The sequence below is a fragment of the Ochotona curzoniae genome, unplaced genomic scaffold (genome assembly GCF_017591425.1).
Source record: "Ochotona curzoniae isolate NIBS_2020 unplaced genomic scaffold, NIBS_Ocur_1.0 contig_43, whole genome shotgun sequence".
Classification (NCBI taxonomy): Eukaryota; Metazoa; Chordata; class Mammalia; order Lagomorpha; family Ochotonidae; genus Ochotona; species Ochotona curzoniae.
The window spans coordinates 27,960,777-27,983,675 of NW_024466218.1; the positions used below are offsets into that span (position 1 = coordinate 27,960,777).

Consider the following 22,899-nt stretch of genomic DNA (forward strand, 5'->3'; position numbering starts at 1 on the left):
GCAAAGTCAACATTTCTGCTTAAGGGTTGAGATATCCAAAAAAAGTCTTCCTGGGAAATCGGAAGTGATCCAGTGAAACTGTAGCTGATTTTCATCCTTTGAGGCTTTCCCATTAGGTTTCAACAAGTCCTGCAAGACGAGGAAGCTCTGGGTTCCATGCATAACTAAATTATTGGAAAGAAAAATACTTTGTATCCTATCTTTGAAAAATGTAATTTGGGCATACTGAGATCACAGTCTAGCAGTAGTCCAAGTTTTGAAAATCTGAGAATAATGATTTCCTACACTGACTGGTAGTGCAGATTGAAATATTAAAATACAGGCTGGTATGTGCTTTGTTAGAAATATGCAGAATAGTTTCATGAATCCTAGATATTACTTCCTTCAGTCCATTATTTTAATACATTGTGATCGTTTCTGGCCAAACACATAGCTTGGTCGCATCTTACGGGCATTAGCCAACAGAGATTTTATTTCTAAATAGTTGACTATCAAGAAAAAGAAAAGGCAATGAAATCACTCATTGTTAAAAAGAAGAATCAAAGATGTATCTAATCATTGGGCATAGCTTTTCTCTCTCTCTCTTTTTTTTGTAAAGCATTCACACATCCACACCCTTTAAATAATGTCCCACAGCAGGCAAACATTTCATATATTCCAGGTGAGACTCAGCGGTTGAGTCCATCTCTTCATCAACCCGTGGCAGGAGAGGTCCCTGGCTGGGAGGAAGGGCACGGGGAGGAAGGATGTGAGAAAGGAAGCCTTGGAAATACACCAGTGTCTCTGAAACACGGACAGACACTGGGCATTGTGCATAAGAAGCAGTGCAGCCAATTGCCCTTGAAGAGTTTAGCCACCGACTGACGCCCTGGAGTCCCGTGTTTTTAATGGGATAGGCAGGAGGGAGGGCAGGCTACACAGAGGGACTGGTACACAGAACTTCAACTCCTTCCCTTTCTTGCTTTCTTCTCTCCCCATCCCCACTTTCTCTCTTAAGGAAGAAAAGTGACAGGTGGCATAAGAAACCACGTTGAACCAAGAACCAACACAGATGTTCTTCAAAGAAGCTTTCACACTAACAGAGCTAAAGGAGGCAGGCTGAAAGGAGAGCGGAAAAAAACCAAACCAAACAAAAAGCCCAATACAGACCACTAGGAGATACAAAGAACCCAAGCTGTTCTGTGTTCCTCCCCAGCTAAAAGAACATTCTATAGTATACTATTCCCCCTGTGCTCGCAAGCAAGGCTGGCCACACCTAAAGAGAGAGAATTTACCCGCATCTGTAAATTTGCCTTCAGTGGGGTCTCTGTCCTAGGCTCCCACAATGCAAGATAACACCTTCCTTCCAACCACAAGCCCCTTTGTACATCGATTACCTGAGGCATGGCCTATTGGCATCTTCTGGGCATCAGGTCAGAGACAAAAATTCTACACCAATTTCTGGAGTCAGTCACCATTATTGAACAAATAATGTGTCATTGGCAGAACAGGTCCCTCTTTAGATCAAATAGCTTTAAAATGTCCTGGTGACCAGCAGCCCACCGCTCTAATGTGAATCAGGGCATCTGACTGCCTTGCTGCCTTTTGCAGGAACATTTACTCCTATGGTGGGAGTAACTGTCTTCTCTGAATAGCCAGGAGATAAACCCCTAGCAGGCACATATGACCACAAGCACATGGCTGAAATTCCCATCTTTACCAATCTCCACTCCTCAAGTCTCTCCTTTAACTAAATCTAGCTAACAAGCATGGTTAGAGGGCAGAAGACGTTATCTACCAGCTGGATGAGGAAACAGACTACCCACAAGGAAGGTTCCACATGCTTATCCATCTCATTCTTTATAACTCAAGAGGAGACAAGTAGTAGTCTATTTTAAACACATCACTTTGGGCTTGTTTGTTTGTTTTAAAGTAGCCTCACATTTCTTTAGTGCTCATCTGGTCATTCCACTCCCTCCCCCCCACCTTTTGATAGTCTGCCATATGTTAAGCTGCCATCAGAGTGCTTAAGTCAGAAATCCAAAAGTTTCTGGAAAAAAAAAAGTAGGAAGCAGAAGAGAAGTCCCAAGGTAGACTATCCCAGTGGATGACCAGGGGCAAGCATGGGCATCAACCACTCCCCCTTCACGCACAGCAGGTCTCCCAGGGGCTCTGGAAGCAGTGTTTGGAAGAGGAACAAGGGGCAGGGCAAAGAGATTGGTTCTAGGCCTCCGGTGGTATCTGTTTTCTTTATATGAGTTGCAGGTCAAGACTATCAGCTCTCCCACTGATGCGACAATGGCGGGACATGGTGGCAGATACAAGTCTCTTGGGGGGGCTCTTAAGTCTGGTGTCTCAGTCAGTTCTTCTCTGGTAGTCATCTCCGGAGCCCCAGTCCATGGTTTCGGGGTAGCTGGAGAATTCCTGAGGTAAAGGGAACTCCTCTGCTGAAGAGTGAGTCCGCTGTCCGAACACCTTCTCCTGCAGGTCGGCGATGTCGTTGCGGATGTCCGCCAGCATGAGGAGCAGGAAGTCGAAAGAGCCCGGGGGGCCCTGTGTACAGGGGAGAATCACAGCTGGGACACCCCAGTGCCTCCGTGTGGCTGCACGCCCTGCTAGTCCTGCTACCTGCCCTGCACCACGCCCAGACGGGTGGGCCTCAAGGGCTACTGCAGCAGCCCTGGGAATGCCCAAGGTGGTCTTCTAATTTCCCACCTCACAAAGCAGCTCCAGTGAGAGCTTCACCCCTCCACCCTCCTTACTCGAGGTTGTACCAAATCTGGATGAGAGAATGACAATTATTTCTTCAGGCGTCTTTCTAAAGAGGTCTCAGAGCTCCTCAGGAAGGCAGCAGAGCAGGGCTTCAAAGCCTCCATGCCATTGCCTCTGAATCCCAGCTCTGCTGCTTCCTAGCTGGGTGGCCTTGGACAAGCTGCTGCATTGCCTTGGGTTTTGAAGCCCTAAATGAGGAAAATAATAGTCCTAACTCAATGTAGGGGTTCAGGAAGTTCCTAGGTGGGGATTTAAATGAGTGAATATATGTCTTTAGGTAATAAACATGAAAAAATGTTACATGTTAGAAATGAAGATGTTTGTGAGTTGACTGCAAACTAAAGGAAGCTGTGAGTTTGTTGTAAGGACACCAGTTTTTGTTTGACTAAGAATGTATAAACAAAAGCTTTCTGATCTATTTGATTATGAATTATGAATGTATAGTATGTCTACTAAGTTTGATTTCCATGCACAGGGCATGGTTAAAACTCAGACACGTATGTCCTGGGCCTATTAGAAGCTTGCAGTGACATCATGATCACCCTTTCCAACCTCTCTACGTAGCTAGAAGTGGCAGCTCACAGCACAGAGGTCATAGGGATCTATGTGGTAGTTTGAGATCATTTGACCCTCATAATAGCCACTGGGTTGCAGCAGATCAGACTCCGCTGTGGGCACTGCACAGGACAGGCACAAGTGCCTAGCGTGCTGACAGGTGGGAGGACTAACGTGGGGACTTGGGCTGTGACCTCTGAGCCGTGGCTTGTGGTCTTCCTGTGGAAGTGACATTGACTTGGTTAGAAGCAAGGGAGTTGGATTTTCTGTCCTTTCGAATATTGCTCGTGTCCTGTTTAACCTTCCATGTTACACAGGCAGCTAATGTAGTTACATCACCACCGGGGGCACCCTCATCCCATATCCAATGCCTTGGTCCATGGACCAACTCTAACTCAGTTCTAGCTTCCTGCCACTGTTCCTCATAGGAGGCGGCAGGAAGGCCTTGGCCACCCTTCCTGGAGACCCAGTCTGAGTTCCTAGCTTCCAGATTCAGCTACGGCTGAGAACTGTTGCAGAAATTTAGGGTGTGAACAAGCCAATGGGAACTCTCCCTATCTGCCTCTCAATGCAGTTTTTGAAAGATACATTTAGTTATTTGAAAGGCAGAGTTAGAATGAGAAGCGGAGTCTAAGAGAGATCTTACATCTGCTGGTTCACTTCCTAAGTGGCTGCAGTGGCCAGAGCTACACCTGTCCAAAGCCGGCAGCTTATTCTGGCTCTCTTTCATGGGTGCAGGGTCCTGAGGACTTGGGTCATCCTCTGCTGATGTTGCAGGCCAGCAGCAGAGAGCTGGATTGGGAGTGGAGCAGAAGGACTCAAACCAGCATCCATATGGCATACCAGCACTATTAGGCGGAGGCTGAACCTACTGTGCCTCTTGGATGGTCCCACAATGCAATTAAAAAAATATATATATATATTTATTTAGCACTGAGTCCATGAACTGTGGTGCATCCAGGTAAGTGGTAGTTTGCAGGTCAAGCATCTCACACCAAAACACTTGTTTCAAGTCCTTGCTAACAGCTTGGGAAAGCAGCAGATGATGGTCCACGTACTAGTGCTCCTGCTGCCCACATCGATGAATCAGATGGAATTTCAGGCTACTGGCATCTGCCTGGCCCAGCTCTGGCTGCTATAGCCTCTGGGGACTGAACCATGGAATGAAGCCCTCTTTCATTCTCTCCTTTCTGTCTAATGTTCTGCCTTCCAAATAATCTTTCAATAAGAATATCTAAAAAAAGTTTTTAGCCTTAATAACAGAAAACAAACAAACAAACAAAAACAAGTCAAAACTAGTTGCTAAAGGTTGCCTGATTTTCTTCCTAACTGCACAGCCCTGGTTGGCTGCTTTGAGTGACAGCTGAAAGGGGTGGGTTTTTGCCATTAAGACCAATTTGCAGACTCCCATAAATCGCCATAGAGAACACTCCCACAGGGAAGCAGGCAAGTTAGTGCTACTCACTGGAGAGCCCCTGGGTCCAGGTGCTCCTCTTTCTCCCTGAAAACACAAAGGGCAGGATTAGCTTCCTGAGCCACACAGATGCCACCACCTGTAACCACCTCCCTGCCCAAAACAATGCATATTTCCATTAGGAAATGTAGGTAAGATTGACACAAGACTCTGGGGACCGCTTATGTGAGCAGAGCTGCTTGGGTCAAGTGCCCCTCATCCTGATGTTCCCAAGGCCATATATTTTCAATCCAGATCTGACAAGAGGAATGTCTGCATTTCCAAGTAGCGTGTGGAATCACACACTTTGGAAAGACATGCACGCTGACTTCTTTAGGAGACAGGGAGCAGGCAGCTCTCAATATGAAAGCAGCCACATGCAGACAGAAACTTCTATTCTTAAGAGTCTGCAAAAAATAGGACAATAAGAACAGCCGTGCAAAAACACACTATTTAAAGAAAAAAAAAAAAAACCCCACAGATGTGATTATCATAATATGGAAGCTTTAAAAACATCTGTAGTTCTTTTTTCCCAGGAATGATTTGGTGGCTGTCTTTGTTTTTAGGGTTAGTTTCACACTTGAGGACAATTTCTTCATGGGTCTTGTGGGGGCAGGGAGAGGCAGGAGAAAGTACAGGCTGAGTATCCCTGACCTCAAATTCTTGGGGTCAAAATTACTTCAGATTTCTGGATTTGGGAATTTTGTATATTGTACCAATCAAGTATCCTTAACCCAGACATCTGAAACCCAAATGCTCGCAACCGTTAGTCACTGTGTGTGTCTTGCTGGTGCTCCAAGACAGCAAGCGTTAATGAGGGATGCTCAGCCTGACTGTCTGCCTCAACTCTGCTGCCACCTGCAAGCCAGGGTGAGGAAACAGCTGAGTTTCGGCGGATACAGGAGACTCACCTTCAAACCATCTCTTCCTGGCGCACCTGGAGGGCCCTAGAAGACAGAGGAACCTGGTTTAATTGAAGACCAAGGCATGAGATCAGACTACACTCTCCCCACCAACAGTGAGCGGGTCTCCATGACGATACTGACCACAGGGCCCCGGCGGCCTTGCTTAATGTGGGAGAGATCAGGAGATGGTCCCATGGGTCCCATTGAGCCCCGGGGGCCGGGCTGTCCAGGAGGGCCTGGCATACCAGGGAATCCTGGGCTCCCCTTTGGTCCTGGTGAGCCTGTAAATAAAGAAGATTCCATTAACCAAATGAACTTGAAACCTAACATCACCCTAATGGTTTCTCCATCTTCCGCTTTTGAGGGATTACTAGTCATTCAGACGTGAGCTGCCTTAAACCATTTGTAGAAAGCAGAATTAAAAGATATCTATTTTGGTACAAAACATTTTTGAAATCCATGCGAATTTTTTTTTCATAATTCATATTTTCATGATCTTTTATTGTTGGATGCACTGGTTAAGATATCAGCTGGGACACCCATATCCTTTAAAGTGCCTGGGTTTCAGTCCCAGTTCTGCCGCCTTTCCAGCTTCCTTCTCTTGCTCAGCAGCGGCATGGGTGAGCAGGTACGGCTCGAGAGCTTTAGGTCCTGGCCGCCCACAAGGGGACCTGGCTTCGGCCTGGTGGCTGATGCAATTATTTGAAGGTGAACCAGAAAACGGAACCTCTCTATCCTTTAAATAAAATGAAAATAAATAAAAGGAGATCTTAGATGAACACATATTACATACTTTTTCCTTCTTTTGGTTTCAACTCTTGCCTCAAAGTGACTCCCTCTACCTCCTACCCGCCTTGTTTGCTTTCTGTATTCTTTACACTTCCATATAAACATTATTTTAAAAATAAGCTCAATGTGAGGTGTAACTTCCCCACTTTTAATCCTTTGGGGGCAAAAGCCTCCAGATCACTGAGGTGGAGCAGCAAAACCTGTATGGTGTAGGACCCAGATAAATTGCTGCTACATCGTCCTAGATTTGTTTCAGATCCAAGGCATGCCAAAGTGGATTAGTGTGGGCAAGATCATTACTCCAAGGCACAAATGCACAGGTCATGCTTACAACTGTAGCTGGGTCAGATCACTCCCTATTCCCACAGCTCTAGCCTAGAGTAGAAAGTAAGATGTATTTGTGCTAGAATGACAGTCCAACACTGGAGTAAGGCAGGCAGGCAGGCAGGTAGCCTGTTCTTGATATGGGTGTACAAGTGCTGCCAAAAACTTGAAGTGGGGTACAAACACCGAGGAGAAGGTATTAGCACATGAGCCTCCTACTAGTCCTGAGATAATAGTATCCCACCAATGGAGAACCTGGAAAAATCCGAACACTCCAAACAGCAAAGGTAAATATGACCATAAAACCCAAACCCAACCCAATGTTTCCTCTTACATCAACTTAGCTCCCCACACCAATGTCAAGACATAAAGGAGGATATCCATCTGCAAGAGTCACTACTGGGCACCTCCGTCTCTGCTGGTCCTTTTCAAACGATGTCTCGCATTGAATAAAGAATGCTGAGGCACATGAAAACGCAAAAGCAAAAACAAACAACACAGCGTGTTACAGCGAGGGAGCAATCGGACTCCAAGGTAACTCAGATGTCAGGATTGTCAGACAGGGGTTTTAAAATAACCATGATTCATGTGCTAAAGGTTCCAGTGGAAAAGAAAGGCAACTCCAATGAACAGATGAGAAACCTTAGTAGGGAGACAGAAATGAAAGAAAAAGTTGCCAAATGGAAGGGAATTCCGCAATGTCAGTGACAAGCAGATTTCTCAATAGATTGATTGAATTGAGGAAAAAAAATAAAGGGCAAAGTCAGAAGTGATTCTAAGTGAACAAAAAAGAGAAACAAACCAAAAAATTAGAGGACTTAAAAGAGGTGGGACAGCATCAGTCTAACATCCGGGCAATGGAAATCAAGGAGGTAAAGAAAACCATGCAATGAATTCTTCTAGCATGCAGAACAGGGCTCAAACGCCTTACTCCAGGACCCCGGTTTTTCTCATCTTTCTCTCCAAGCACTTCTCAGCCTCCACGCTACCTGAATAAACCATGCTATATAGTACATCAGCCACAGCAGACCACCCACGTGCTCTGTCTCCATCGTACTGCAATCTCCACAAGCCACAGATCTTCAAAAGTGCCTTAACAACTCTTTCCCTGGTGTGCCATGATGCTGTGTGTGTATGCACAGTACATGTATGCTATTTATAAACAGCATCCCCCTCTGGACATTTAAACATTATGATATATAAAAATCTAGGTTTCTGGCTTGTTTGAAAACAGGAAGGACTAAACTCTGGGCCACAATTCCATTGCTGGCACAGCTCACTAGTCTTACGGAAGGCCGTGTCCATTTGTGTTTCCTGGTTTGGTTCTGTTCTCTTACCCCCAGCTCTTTTTATCTGTCTTTGTTGAGAATTGTTTTTATGGCTGAGATTCCTTATTGATAGTCATTTTGTTTCCTTTCCTTTTTCTCAAATCCCTAAATCAACCAAGCTTTGGGACCATAAGGGGTTTAAGAAGAAATGATGGGACTGTTTTTGTGCATGCCTGGTGAATTGACCCCTCTACTTTCCACCACACAGAGAGGTGTGGACACCCACTTGGTGCTTTGGGCTGGGGATACCCCCTTCCTTTTGTGCAGGACACAGCACATCTGCCGCACAAGGAGGGCTCTGGAAAACACCTCTTTGGCTCTTCCAGGGGGTCGAAGTGGGGGGAGCTGGCGGGCAGCACCTTGGTGCAGATGTCAGCATGTTCACTTCTGCAAGTCAGGGGGAAGAGAAAGCCGACAGCAGGCCCCGGGGACATTTCTAACATAAAAGCACAAAGAACGTCCTGTCTGAAGTATTTTGTATGTGCAACGCAGGAGCATTAGGCGCATTCACGTGGTTGTTGACCAGACCTCTAGAACTTTCTTGTTCAGCCACTGAACAGCTCTTCTCCACCTCCCTCTCCATTCAGCTCTGGGAACCACGACTCTACCCACTGCGCCTGTGACTCTGACCATTTTAGACACCTCCCCTCACGTAAGTGGACTCACACAGCATCTGTTTTTAACCAGTTCCAGTCATAGGAGCGGAATGTCCTCAGGGTTCGACATGTGTGAACTGTGGCAGGATTCCCCTCCTCCAACTGAATGATACTCCGTTTTTACACACACATCACATTTTATCTTCCCACTCACCTACTGATGGCCACGTAGATAACACCAGCCTCTTAGCTATTATGAACACAATGAATGCAGATGTGCAAATATCTTTTACCTCCAACTTAAAATTCTTTCAGATAAGTATCCAGAAGCAGGATTACTGGACCTCATGCTCACCTACTTATTTTTATTGGAAAAGTAGATTTATAGAGAGAAAGTTCACTGCTCAAGTGGCTGTAACAGCCAGAGCTGAGCTGATCTGAAGCCAGGATCCAGGAACTTCTTCTGCGTCTCCCACACAGGTGCAGGGTCCCAAGGCTTTGGGCCATCCTCGATTGCTTTCCCAGGCCACAAGCAGGGAGCTGGATGGGAGGTGGAGCAGGTGGGATGAACTGGCGCCCATATGGGATCCTGGCTGATGCAGAGAGGATTAGTCACTAGGCTATTGCGCTGGGTGCATGCTTACCAATTTTTAATTTTTTGAGGAAGTTCATACTGTTTCCCACAGCAGCTGTACAGTTCTGCATTCCTACCAACAGGACACAAGTGTTCCAAGTTCTCTGTATCCCAGGCAATATCATTCATACTCGTTTTCTCTCTTCTTGTAGTGGCCATTCTAAAGGGTTCAAGATGATGGTACTTCTGGTTTAACATTCTCCAATGACTGGTGATGCTGAGCATCATTTAGTGTGCTTGTTGGCTATTTGCACATGTTCTTTGGAGGAGTATCTATTGAAGTCCTTCACGTCTTTGACGTACTGCCCACTTCTGGTGGACAGCACTAACCTTCCCTAAGATGACTACACAACACAATTGTCTCCCTCATTGTAAGCTGCCTTTTCCTTTTTTTTTTTTTAAGATTTATTTTTTTTTTATTGCAAAGTCAGGTATACAGAGAGGAGGAGAGACAGAGAGGAAGATCTTCTGTCCGATGATTCTCCCCCCAAGCGACCGCAACAGCCAGTGGTGTGCCAATTCGAAGCCAGGAGCCAGGAATCTCCTCCAGGTCTCCTACACGGGTGCAGGGTCCTAAAGCTTTGGGCTGTCCTCAACTGCTTTCCCAGGCCACAAGCAGGGAGCTGGATGGGAAGTGGAGCTGCTGGGATTAGAACTGGTGCCCATATGGGATCCTGGGGTGTTCAAGGCGAGGACTTTAGTTGCTAGGCCACAGCGCCGGGCTCGTAAGCTGCTTTTTCACTGTTGATCCTTTTCTTCGATATACAGAAGTATTTCAGGTTGGTATAGTCCCATGCATTATCTTTTAAAATTGTCTTTGCTTTCGGGATCACATTCACATCCAACCTATTACTGCCAAACTCAATGTCACAGATCTGTTTTCCACATTTTCTTCATTGTGCTATCTTTTTTAAAAAATTTATTTTTATTCGACACAGAGAAAAAGGAGGAGGAGGAAGAAGAAAAGAAAGAAGAAAGACAGAAATAACTCCCACCCATTACTTACTTCCCAAATTGCAGTAACAGAATTGGGCTAGTCTGAAGTCAGGAACCATGAACTTCTTCTGGGGTCTCCCACGTGGGTCCAAGAATGTGGGTTTTTTTCTGCTTCCCCAGACATATTATTAGGGTGCTGAATTGGAAGTGGAACAGCTGGAACTTGAATTGGCTCCCATTTGGGATGCTGGCACTGCAGCTGGAGTCTTACCTTACTATGCCACGGTGCTGGCCTCAGTTTCATGTCTTACATGTAGATCCTGAAGTTATTCTGAGTTCATATCTATACAGGATATTCATAAGAGCTTGCCTCCATTCTTTTCTTCTTAAAGATTTATTTATTTTTATTGGAAAGTCATATTTATAGAGAGAGGGAAGGAGATACAGAGAGGAAAGATCTTCCATCCTCTGATTCACTCCCCAAGTGGCCACAATGGCTGAAGCTGAGCCAATCCAAAGCAAAGAGCCAGGAGCTTTTTCCTGGTCTTCCACATGGGTTCAGGGTTCCAGGGCTTTGGGCTGTCCAGTACATCACTCCCAGGCCACAAGCAGGATGGGAAGATGGATGGGAAGTAGAGCAGCTGGGATTAGAAGTGGTGCCCATATGGGATCCTGGAGTGTGCAAGGCAAGGACTTCACCCACTAGGATACTATGCTGGGCTCTTTGCCTCCATTCTCTTGCACATGGAAATCCCTTGAGTCCTAAGCTACGCCAAGTCACCAGCTCTTGCAAGAGTCCTGATCATGTTGTACTCAGGATTGCCTTCTCAGAGGACCAGGCTTAGAACAGGTTGCTGAGTCAACATTTCCTGCTAAATGACTGCCCCAAAGAGACTGCCAAATGGCCGCTCTTTCCTTACAATTTGTCTGTGCGTCCTTTGAATGCACAGTCACTGCTTTCCAATCTTAGCCCTACTAAGACAGAGCACTGTAATAGCAGAGCATGACTTTCAAAACTAACCAAAGAATTTAGATTTTTCATTTTTAGAGAGGCTTTCTTTAGGTTGTAGGTTAAGCCCAAGTTAAAGCCAGCTAATGCTGCATCCAACCATGCCTCGATGCCGGTCGCTGGGTGTATCCCAAAGCAGTTTCTGGTATTGGAAATGCAACATTAGTGCCTCCTGTCACTAATGTTGCATTTCCAATACCAGAAGGATGGTTCAAAACTTCCGAGGTCACAGTCTTTAAAAGCAGGGGCTTAGATGTACATATTACTATACATTATATACAATAAAACTTCCCCTACCACTAAAACTAAGGGATCCCAAACCTCTCAGTGGTCCAGTCTGGGACTCATTACCAGCTATGGGCTGGACTTGTATGTAAGAGGAGAAATACCATCAGCTTCCTAGCTGCCTCGATGCATGTCAATAGAGCAGGTCACTGATGTGAGGAGCCGGAAGGAACCAGGGCTGAAATTCCTTCACACAAGCACCTCATCCATTACCAAAGGTCCTCCAGGCTCAATTTTGACTCCATCAAGGACCCTGGACAGCTCAAAATGTGTTATAAACCACATGGCAGAGAAGAGGAGAGGCAGGAAACCATTTACTGGGAAAGCCAGCCAGCCAATGGCCCTGCTGTTCCCAAGGCTGTCCTTCCATCAGGGATAAACAGACTGGCTTGGAGACAACCATCCTCCCACGAAGCCAATCAAGCACATTTCCTTAGGGAAAAGCCAATACTGTGCTAGAAACCAACTCACAAGCAGAGACCCTGTTGTATTTAGAGGCAGTGAGAAACTTCCTGGGGGAAGCATCTGCTGGAGGGAAGCCCACTTCCACTCACTGTGCCCAAGGCCACGGGGGTGAATGAGAACCAGCCATAGTTCTGGACCATTCTATTCTCTGCACGGACTCAGGTCACTAGCATTGCATGGAAATCAGGAGTCGAACACACAGAGGGTGGACAGAAACTACATCTTAAAGCCTATGGGAAGAACCCCAAGCTTTTCTTCTTGTTGACTTCCCCAGCTAAAACCTGCTCATGACATGTCTGCATTGATCTATTCTACCAGTGCTCCCTGGCCAGAGTAAATCCCAACACGACCAGTGCAGGTGGTGGTGACTTTCCCCTGTAGCTCCCACAGCAGCCTTGGCATGCCTCCCTGGCCGCATGTGAGTGTTGCTCTGCCCACTTCCATTCACTCTGGGTGTCTTGTCTTTCCAGTGGGACTTTCAGGAGGATCTTCCTGACATCTGGGCAAACGGAATCAGTGACAAGACACTCGATGGTTCTGAGGCACCTACTTACACTAATGCCATTTTTTATTGCTGTAAAAACAGCTGCTGATTACCCATTTATGTTTGAGGGAATGAAAATAAAAATACCTCATGATTAATTTTCTAAAATTCTCATTGTATATGTCCTAATGCAATAATAAAATATTTGGAAACTTCAAACTAATACAGTGAATTTTCCAAATAGTATACTGAATAAAAGGAGCCAGACAAACGATTAACATGTTAAAAGATCCCACTGAGCCTTAATTTCAGAACAGGAAACAGTGTAGTGGAGGAAGGCAGGCTAGCACTTGCCCGAAGCTGGGGCTGGGGAAGCTGACTGACTGCAAATAGTCAACAGGGAACTTTCTGGAACAATGAAATCCCCAGTATCTTGGCACAGTTACAGTGTGATGGATGTATGGAAGAATACATTTGTCAAAACTCCTCAAAATGCCTTCTACGTGGTTATACAGTTTACTACATACAAGTTGTGTCTCAATACAGTACACTTACCATGGTAACTCTGTAGCTAGCACAACAATACACACAGAAGTGCAGGAGTTAAACCAGAGAAGACAGAGGACTGGGGAGCAGTGCAAAGGAGGCCAGTTCTACAGGTTAGATCTGAGGAAGGAAGCCCCCTGGGATGTACTATGCCCTTCGGCTTCTGTATGCTGTTTTTTTTTTTCTTCCAGAATGAGGTTATAAAACCATCTTTACTTGCTTTCTCTTTCAATGGAAGCGATCTCCAAGAAGTATATCCAATCCCATTTCTCCTAAATGGCTCTCAGTTATAAAGGTCTCTTGGCTGCAGGGCCCAGATGTGTAGCAGCTGCCCGGATTCTGCATCAGGTCTCACCCGTGGAAGCAGGCAACCCAGGGCAGCCCCCTCCCCCTCCCCAGCCCCTCCCCCTCCCCAGCCCTAAGCTCATGGCGAGTCTTAGTTGGTGACTATCACCGCCTGTGCCCTCCTTCTCTGTACTCACCAGGAGGACCCTGACCCCCAGGCAGGCCAGGAGGTCCTGGAAGGTAGGCGTTTGAGGCCAGCACTTTATTGCCACTGATATACTTGCCCAGGTCAGCAGCATTGTTGGGGAGCAGAGCAATCTGCAAAGAGGAGAGGGGATCTTGGTCAGGAAGCAGCAGCTGCACCACAGGGAGGTCCTCTGAGCTTGTGTTGTTGACAGGGGCTGCAAAAGCTCTTCCTGACACCCCTCCCCACAACAACACACATGCGCATGCAAACACACACATCTGGGTACTTAAAAACGTTACTGTAAAACAGAATTAAAAGATAAATTTTAGTGCAAACATTTTTGAAAACCATGCGTAGCTTTCTCCTAATATTCCAATTTTCTACAACATTTTCAAGACTCCACTGTATACATGGATTTCAAGGTTTCTCACCCCAAAACTAAAGATTTCTTTCATCATGAACTTCTTGAAGAACCTTGGAAAAGAACTTGAAGGAACTACAGAGATTCTTTTTCTAAATCTAGAAGCTTCCTAGCAACAACATGCAGGAGATCACGCAGCTGGAATCCGGAGAGACTCCAGACTGGCAGACACCATTGCAACCGCTGTGACCCTAACAGGTGACCTCACCTGCTCCTCCTCCCCACTTGCTAATTAACTGCTTTATGTTGTAAATGTTTCCTGAAGATCTATGTGCAGGTCCTGTGCTCAGCTCGATGACCAAGATATGCACACTGCCCTTGAGGCACAATCCGACTTGTGATCCAGGACCCAGATGTGGCTGACAGCTCACCTGCACACCCCACAAGTGACCTGCAGCCCACAGGCAGTAGTGATCACAATGGGTTTAAAATATGCCTGCCAATTCTTGGAGAATTTGCCCTTTAAAGGCAGGCTGGAGTTTGCCATGTAAATTCTAATGAACAGAATGGGACAGAGGTGGCTGTGTGCAGCCACTGGGCCTCACTACGCAAGGTGTTCAAAGCTGGTTCTCTTGCACTACTCACTCTAATCTAGAGGAATGGCATGAAGAAGTAACTTTCACTTTAAAGCCAGGCCAATTATGGGTCTAGGAGGCCTTGGGTGAGACCTGCAGGGAACAGGGAGCAGGGACACCAACCACTGAGGCTTGAAGGACTGAGGACAGAGAAGTGTCCAGCCCAGGATGCTGGGCAAGCTGTGTGCTCAGTGAATGGGAGCTCCTCCTTTCTCCCTCCAGAAGCATATCCGAGGGGATCAAAACCCAGAACTCCAAACTTGAGACTGCCACGACTTTCTTGAGCCCCTTTCATTTGTCCCTTCATCCTCCTGGACAATACCCAGCTTGGGCATCTCCTGCCCACAGAATCACAAGGCTCAGGAAGGCCCTGAGCAAATTCTATTTCAGCCTTTGGGTAGCAGGCTCTAAGCCCAACTGGGGTCATGTGCCCTTGAGAGGCTTCTGCTGCTTGGACATGGTCAGAGGTCACCAGGCCACTGTGGGACCCTACCCTGTGGGGTTCAATTCCAGCACAGAGCACTCAGTTACAAATAGCACAGAGTTCATTCTCTAAGGCCAGTATCAACTCTGAAGCACCACTTTTAGAGGGAAGGAAATGAGTCTACAATGGAATACTGATTTGAACAGTGTGGTCTTCACTGCCTGCCTTCACAGGGATGGCGACCTTTGTCACCTCCGGTCTGCTTCTTCAGGAGTGTCTTCCATTTCCCACAAGGGGCTGCAGATAAAAGGATGCTCACGGGCACCCCAGGGAGCACGGGGCCTGCAGGGGTCTCTAATAAGGAAGGTACCATTTCAGAGAATAGGTCACCTGGCCTGACAGTGCCACAACAGGGTAATGGAGTCAAGGACGAACCTCTGTCCCTCTCAACCAGAGGCCTGAGGAAACCCCATGAGAGACAGCAAGATGAAGGAAGTGGATGACAGTCCAAATGTCTGACAGTGAAGGACCCCAGGTGCACTCGAAGGGCTCTACAGATTCGCCGTCCAAGAGGACGTCTGAATCCAGCACCCTGTTGGGTAACACGGTTCAACCTCCAGCACAGCTCCTGTTCTGCTGCTAGGCAGATGCCGGGCCTGGAGCCAGTCCATACAGCTCTGAGAGTCGATGATTTCTCCTAGTAACAGGTATAAACCTTGTTGTCAATGGAAGAAATCCAACATGAATGAAAAGCAAATGTCAAGGTAACATGAAGGTGCTTCAAAAACATCACGGAAAGATGGAATTAAGTCTATCGTGGTTGGGCCTGGTGTGGTAGCCTAGTGGCTAAAGTTTTCACCTTGCACACACCAGGATCCCATATGGGCACCGGTTCTAACCCCGGCAGCCCTGCTTCTAATCCAGCTCCCTGCTTGTGGCCCGAGAAAGCAGTTGAGGATGGCCCAAAGCCTTGGGACCCTGTACCTGCGTGGGAGACCCAGAAGAAGCTCTGGGCTCCTGGCTTCGAATTGGCTCAGCTCCAGCCACTGCAGCCACTTGGGGAGTGAATCATCAGACAGATCTTTCTCTCTGTCTCTCCTCTCCTGTCTGTATATCTGACTTTCCAATAAAAATAGAGTTTTTAAAAAAAGGTTGATTGTGATTTATTTTACTTTCAAAAAATTATTGAAATCCATGCATAGTTTTCTGAGAACATGCATGACCTCTGACCTGCAAGAGTCCTCCCACACATGCAATTTGCACTTCAGTAACAGGCTTGACTTGGTACATCTCATACAAAACAAATCATTCCAGCTTCTTTGTGAGGCAACTGCCCTGGTCCTGGACCCCACGAACTCTGTAACCAAGCACCTGTGAATGTTCTACAAGGAAAAGCCACTATGACATGCAAGAGGGTGTTTGTTGCATCCCCACTCCCTGGCATGAAGAACACCTGACCCATGAAACCCATGGGGCTGTTCCTGCCTCAACTTCCCCATACACCTGCAGGATCATCTGTCAGACTCGCTCAGAGTCAAGAGGTCCTTTTCCCATTCGCGTTATGGTGGGGATGCTATTGGAGCCTAGTGTGGCCCCTCAATAGGCTGTGCTTTCCTACTTGGAGTTCTGACTGTAATGGGGCCCACACGCTTCTTCTGGGGTCATCCTTTCCCCAGGCCTAGGCAGCCTCCTCTCACCCATCATGCTGTCCCTGCAGCAGATGCACAAGCCACGCTCATACCATCAGCAAGCTCCTTTGGCCCTGCTTTTTCTTGAAGGCTCAATAGGATCAAGAGTCACTAACAGCTAAATGACAGGTGTTATATAAACAAACTTCCTTTGTCACCAAATCATCTTTCTTCCTATCCTGCAGAAAAAATGGTGGAGCTTCATAAAGGCAAAGGCACCAGAGTTTGCCTACCATGATAAAAACACTTCTACTGGAAACAAAGCACAGAATCTGCATAAAGATCCATGCGTATGTGCACACGTAGACGTCCCTTGGGACAATGTTAGAGAGCAAGGACTCTCATTGACTTAAATCATCAGCAACAGCTTTGTTAGCTACCTGGACTCCCTTCCATGTGGGATCCCTTCTGGATGCTCTAGCTCCTCACTTTACTCATAAAATAACTACTATCCTGACTTTTAAAAATTAATCATATCCTTCCTAAGGTAACATGTTGCCCAGCCGTGCAAGCCAAAGCACTATTGTCTGGTCTGGTCAGTTCTATACGAAAACCGACAGGTTGCAGGTTGCTGGTTCACTTCTCATTTCCTCATGAATTAGCTGTTGGCAAACCAAGCTGACCTGGGGGTACTTCCCATAGTTGGCGTTTTGCTGACTACACAATCAGGGCACAGCCCAGCGTGTCTGCACATTGTTTAGTTCTGTGGGGTTGGCCATGGTCCAACACATCCGGCACCTACTTATTGGCCAGTGTGGATTTGGGCACACGTCCTACATTCTTTTCTGCACAGAACAGATGGCATTAGCAACATTAAGCTGGCATTAATAACCAATTGATGAGTCAGACACTGGCCCAGGAGTAAAAGGTAATGGGCCTGGGTTTCAGCTCTGGTTCCTTGGCTAGTTATTTCAAGTCTGAGAATAACTTACAGCGTATGGTGACAAATATGATTGGGAATATGAAACTGTTCTACCAAGTGCAGCACCTTTTAATAGATGCATTTGAAAATGAACTGCTCTTTCTCACACTCCTTGCATGTCAATGTTTGCTCTTAGCTTTGCTATAAGTCTGCTCTCTTGCAGGCCAACCCAGTTTGCATGACACTTGGACACTGAAACCACCCGTGGATTTCTATGCCCTTCCAGCAGCAGGGTCTGTGTGGCTGAAGGGATTTTGACACAAGCTTTCAATTTTCTTTCAGTATTTTTTTTCTCACAGATGATAAAGATTGTAAGGAGCTGAAAGACAGGTCAGACAAGGACTCAGCAACAGCCAAAAGATTGCTCTGGACCAAAAAACACTTGCCAGTAGAACCTGTAGATTACTTACAGGGTAGGAAATGGTGGGTGCATTTACGCCTTGAGACACAGAGCAACTGACTCCCCCTAAGCTGCAAACTTCCCAGGGGTGGAAAAACCTTTTTCTTGCCAAGGGCCATGTGCATATTGATAACATCATTCATGGGTCATACAAAATTATCAGCTTAACAAAAATTACCCTGCTATAGACTTAGTGAAATTTGAGTCCCATGTGCTGCTGCCTTGGCAGGTTCCAATATAATAATTTTGTAGGCTTCGCACAGCCCAAGGACTGCACATTCCCCACCCCTGCAGAAAGCAAAGCAACTTCTTCCATGAACCCTTTCCTGGATTTGTTCTTTAAGTATGGATATCAATCCAAGTTCAACCTGGGAGGTACTGTTGCGAGAAGTCCTTACTTACAGCTGTGTATTTATATAGATATGTTCTTGCCTCAATGCCCCTGTTAAACCCCGGATGATCTCGGGTCAGATGCACGCTCTACTCACTAACACACACCATGCAAACACCTACATTGGTCACATCTTCAATAACGTCCGGAAGGCCTGCAAAAGCGTTTCACTTCTTGGCCTTGTTTGCTTAACTGGCAGCTGTGGTTCTCATTAGGGGCTGGTTGCATGTTTGTTGAATATGGAAAAGAGATACTGTCCCGTGCTTACCCTTTGCCCTGTAGAGTAACTGGCTATCACAGCAAAACAGATTCTATTCACCTCTTTGATGTCCTAAGAGCCTTGAGTGGAAGGAATTAAATAAACACACCGAAAAGTTTATGTTTTATCAGTGCCAGAGCAACTTCTGTGTTGTCGACGCACTGACACACCGACTGCCGTCAGCTCTGACAGACCGTGCTTATCCGGGTACAGGACAGTGTTTGCAGAAGGTCCGTCACCGGCTCCATCACAGGGCATGCTCACAGCAGAAACATCTGGGTGAGCTCACTGCCTACCAGGCACAGGTGAAGTATCATAAAAGGTGACTAGTTCTCAGTCTGGGCGAAATGAGGCACCCACAGAGCTGCCATCCTGGGTGCACAACGCCCAGGTAAAGCATGCAATATCATTTTTAAATGTAAGAAATCACTCAGCTGCAGAAACTCACCACCAGTTTAGGAAACTGCGTAGCGAGGATGTTCTCTGGAGAGCAAATGTAGATGCAACATCAGGAAAAATGGAGCTACATCAATCTGCCTCAGAGCACCATGCATACAGGGTTAGAGGCTGTAGTCATCACAGTTCAATCTAAGCCCTTATCAGTGTATGTTTATTTTTTGATAAGGATTTATTATTTATTTGAAAGATGAAAGAGAGAAGAGAGGTTGATTTCTACATCCATTTCACTCCACAAATGGCCCTGACCAGCCAGGGCTGACCATGGCTGAAGCCAGGTGCTCTACCTGGGTCTCCTCGCTGTCACAGGCATCTGATTCATCATCTGGTGACTTCCCAGGTGTATTGGTGGCAAGCTGGATCAGAAGTGGAGTAGCGGGGACTCCAATCAGCACTCCAACACAGAAAGCTAGTACCTCGAGCTGTGGCTTAGTCCTGCTGTACCACAGTGCCAATCCCTCAGGGTTGTTCTGGGAATCACCTCCTTTTACCCTTCCCTTCCCGTGCCTATGCTTTGAATAGGATGTGGCTGCCATGGAGGCAGATGTTAAATCCCCAAAGTCAGAAGCCAATGGTTTCAAGAGGACATTTACTAATCCAACTATAGTGTTTCAGAGGTGGGCCTGGGTGGAAACTCCTTAGAGCACTGGGGCGTGTCCCTGTAGACTATCAGGTAACAAAAGCCCAGTGGTGGATGCTGTGCAATGGCTCAATTGGCTAATCCCCAGCCTGCAAGCATTAGCATCCCATATAGGCATTGGCTCAATGTCCCGGCTGCTCTACTTTCCATCCAGTTGCCTGCTAATGGCCAGGAAGGTGGAAGAGCAGTCACTTTCTCCTGACTCCTAAATCTGCCTCCACTGCTTCCCAGTCGCATCCCTGACCCCACGTGTTCTGCACATACCTTCTGCTTCAGCTGCAGCACCGTCTGCTTCACCTGCTGGAACTCCTTGCATGAGGCACAGCAGGTGCCGACTCTCACCGCGTTCTCAGACTTCTCCTCACGCCCTGTGGAAGGAGACAGGCTCAGCCCTCCAGGCAGGAGGCTGGAGAAAGCGCAGATCAGGCTCGCAAGCATCAGGAATGTCAGTGTCTGGGCACAGCGGCTGAGGGTGGCACGTGTGAAGGATTTTGCTTTCACACTTGTCACACTTGTCTGGGTCAAGGACGGGGACAGCAGGTCCCTGCCTCCCCTGAGTCTCGGCTGCTACCACTTAGAGATCCAGGAAGACTCTGGTCTTCCTCTCCCTGTGTGCCACAGCCCTTATCAGCACATTTCCACACGGCAGGCTTTGTAAATGACATGATTTATGCTCCCCTTTGCTGGGCTGACGTTCACACACCATAAATACCCTGCAGGCTCAGGAAACGGGCCTTGTCTTTACAGCCTGGATAATCCAGGGTTCCAGCAGGAGCAGGAGTGAGGCCAGGTGATGGATCACTGGCAAGAGACGTGAGGATGGGCAACCTGGCCTGATGGTTGTACACCAGCACCAGGGGCCCCACTAACCCACTGGGAAAGGCTGCAATGGCCACCTAGGGCATATTGGGTACTCTAAGACATTCTGTAAATGTCCAGAAGATGTTCTACTAAAGAAAAAAAAAAGAAAGGAAAAGAAAGAAAGAAAGGATGCATGGTAATAGGGCCAGTCAGTGAGAACGCAATCTTCCTGGTGCTGGAACAGGCCACATGGCCTTGCACTTGGGAGGCTAGACACTGAAGTCAAATTCAACGCAGAAGGTGGCAGTGGAGTGGGTAATGGGTGAGGGCAGAGTATGTGCTATTGGCATGAGGCATGGCTACGTGAACTGTCCTAGCCTAGCAGGGCTTTGTGGCTGGGCCAGGCATCCTGTGACAGAACCACCTTCTGATCATCTGATCATCACTTAGACTGCCTGGCTTGCACGCTCATCTGTCATTCCTCCCTGCAGTGGTGTGCTCTTTCTCAGCTCCACTTGTTGAGTCCTCCCACAACCTCAACTGAGTGTTCCACAAAGTGCCTCCTCTTCCTCCTTTGCAGGCACGGGGGTCCCGTGGAGTCAGGCGGCATCTCCCTAGCATCCCGCACATGCCACATCTTCCAGGCTTCCGTGTGAGTCAGTGCGCATGGCAGAGTATAAGAAGTGTAGTGTTGCTTCCTCCCACCCTTCAGGGTGGAGGCTCAGGGGTGGAACTGCACTGTGAGCAGACTTGGGGCCTCTCCCTCCAAGGTCATGTTGGAGTCTTAGCACGTGACTTCATTTAGAGACAGGACCACTGTAGACACAATATGAGTTGGAGTGAGGTAGGATGGGTACCCAATGTCTCCCACTGGGCATGTCCTTTCATGCAAACGCCTGGGCTGTTTTCTGTGCTTCTGTGGCACATAGGGCACCCAGAGGAGTCATGCTGTCCAGCAGACTGGAACCTGCTGGCATGGGACATGCAGCAATAGTGTAAGGACAAGGTGGGGGGAATTTATGGCTCTGTGAACCAAGATTCTAGTCCTGAGGCTAGTACTCAGTGCCTTTGACATTGGGCAAATCACAGCCTTTGTGGCTATCTGCTCCCTGTAGGGTGAAAGAATGACTCCATCACTTAGAGTTGGAGGGAAGAGTCAAAATAACAATCCACACCGTCTGCTCCACACACCTCAACGCCTGTCATGGTTGGTATTGTGGGTTCTAGTTCAGGGAGGAAGGGCACTCACTCTCAGAGGGTATGAGCAGGGACAAGGGCCCAAGCTATGTGGGTGCAGAACTGGGACATGCAACCTGTCCACACAGCTGCAACTCACCTTGCAATTTGCTTATAGTCAATATGGAGCTTAAAACCACCTAATGCACATGACCTTCCTTTATGTAGAAACCTAGATGGACATCTGTGAATTTTTAGTTCTTTTAATAAATGCTGTGGCCAGGCATCTGAGCTGACCTGGACGCCCAGTGGTTCTCCCATATGTTCCCATTTCAAAGGTGCAGCTTCACTGATGCACCACATGGGGGCGAGAAGCTCTAATTTTTACTGACTGAGCAGAGCAGACCAGTGCATACTATGCAGCAGAAATTTAGCGTCTTAGCTGTTATACAACCTCTTATCCACTTAGAAAAACCAAAGCATGCTCCGAAACTCTTTCTTACAGGCAGGGTTGCAAATGAGCATGGCATATTTGTGGTGGAAAGCTCGCTGCACAGACTGGCACCCAGGTAGTGGTGCTGTGTGATCATCATCTGGGGGACTTCACCCACGCCTTTTGCACCTGCTGCTCCCTTCCCATCTGGAGTGGAGAAGCAACAGTAGCTGCATTTGACAATGCTCCCTGGGGCACTCTGAGGCTGAGTGGAGAGTGCAGCTGAAAGTAAGCCAAAGCACCTGGCCATGCAACACCTTGCGCCCTGAGGAGTGGCATTTAGGCCACGCTTCACAGTCTTGGAAAGCAAACAATAGGCAGAAAATAAAGATCAGCAGGTGCATTACCAAGGAGTGTACATTTCTCCAGAGTGTCTCCCCAGAGAGGCTCTCTCCAGAGGGGCTCCACAAACTCTCTAGAGTGACTGATCTGGCTCCAATCATTTGGCATGGGCAAGGTGGGTGGCAGTCTGGCAGTCCTCATAGGGTGTCTCAGTGCCCGCCCTTTCCTGCACTCAAATCACCCCTGCCCGCCTTCTACTTCAACATCACAGACATCAGGCTACGCAGGGAGTTAATGAAGAGCAAACCAGGCACAGGAGAGGTGACCGTGGATCACATGTTGACACAGAGCCATCTCCATCATGATGTTGCTGGCTTTTGGGGCTTAGGAATTGGTTCAATAGACAGCGCACAGCTGATTCTGAGGTGGTGGTACCCCG

At 47.3% G+C, this 22,899-nt stretch overlaps 1 protein-coding gene across 1 annotated transcript in view; it reads right to left on the bottom strand.

Annotated features, from left to right (window-relative positions):
- Nucleotides 1-2,247: 2,247 nt before the first annotated feature.
- The window catches only part of CCBE1 (collagen and calcium binding EGF domains 1), a 196,007-nt gene continuing 175,355 nt past the window's right edge, over nucleotides 2,248-22,899 (bottom strand). Inside the window, exons 6-11 of the mRNA XM_040985072.1 lie at nucleotides 19,973-20,076; nucleotides 13,543-13,663; nucleotides 5,806-5,945; nucleotides 5,671-5,706; nucleotides 4,772-4,807; nucleotides 2,248-2,532 (exon numbers count right to left, since the gene is read on the bottom strand). Of these exons, the coding sequence (XP_040841006.1) occupies nucleotides 2,335-2,532; nucleotides 4,772-4,807; nucleotides 5,671-5,706; nucleotides 5,806-5,945; nucleotides 13,543-13,663; nucleotides 19,973-20,076 (635 nt within the window). The 3' untranslated portion in view covers nucleotides 2,248-2,334. The remainder of the gene's footprint in view (nucleotides 2,533-4,771; nucleotides 4,808-5,670; nucleotides 5,707-5,805; nucleotides 5,946-13,542; nucleotides 13,664-19,972; nucleotides 20,077-22,899) is intronic.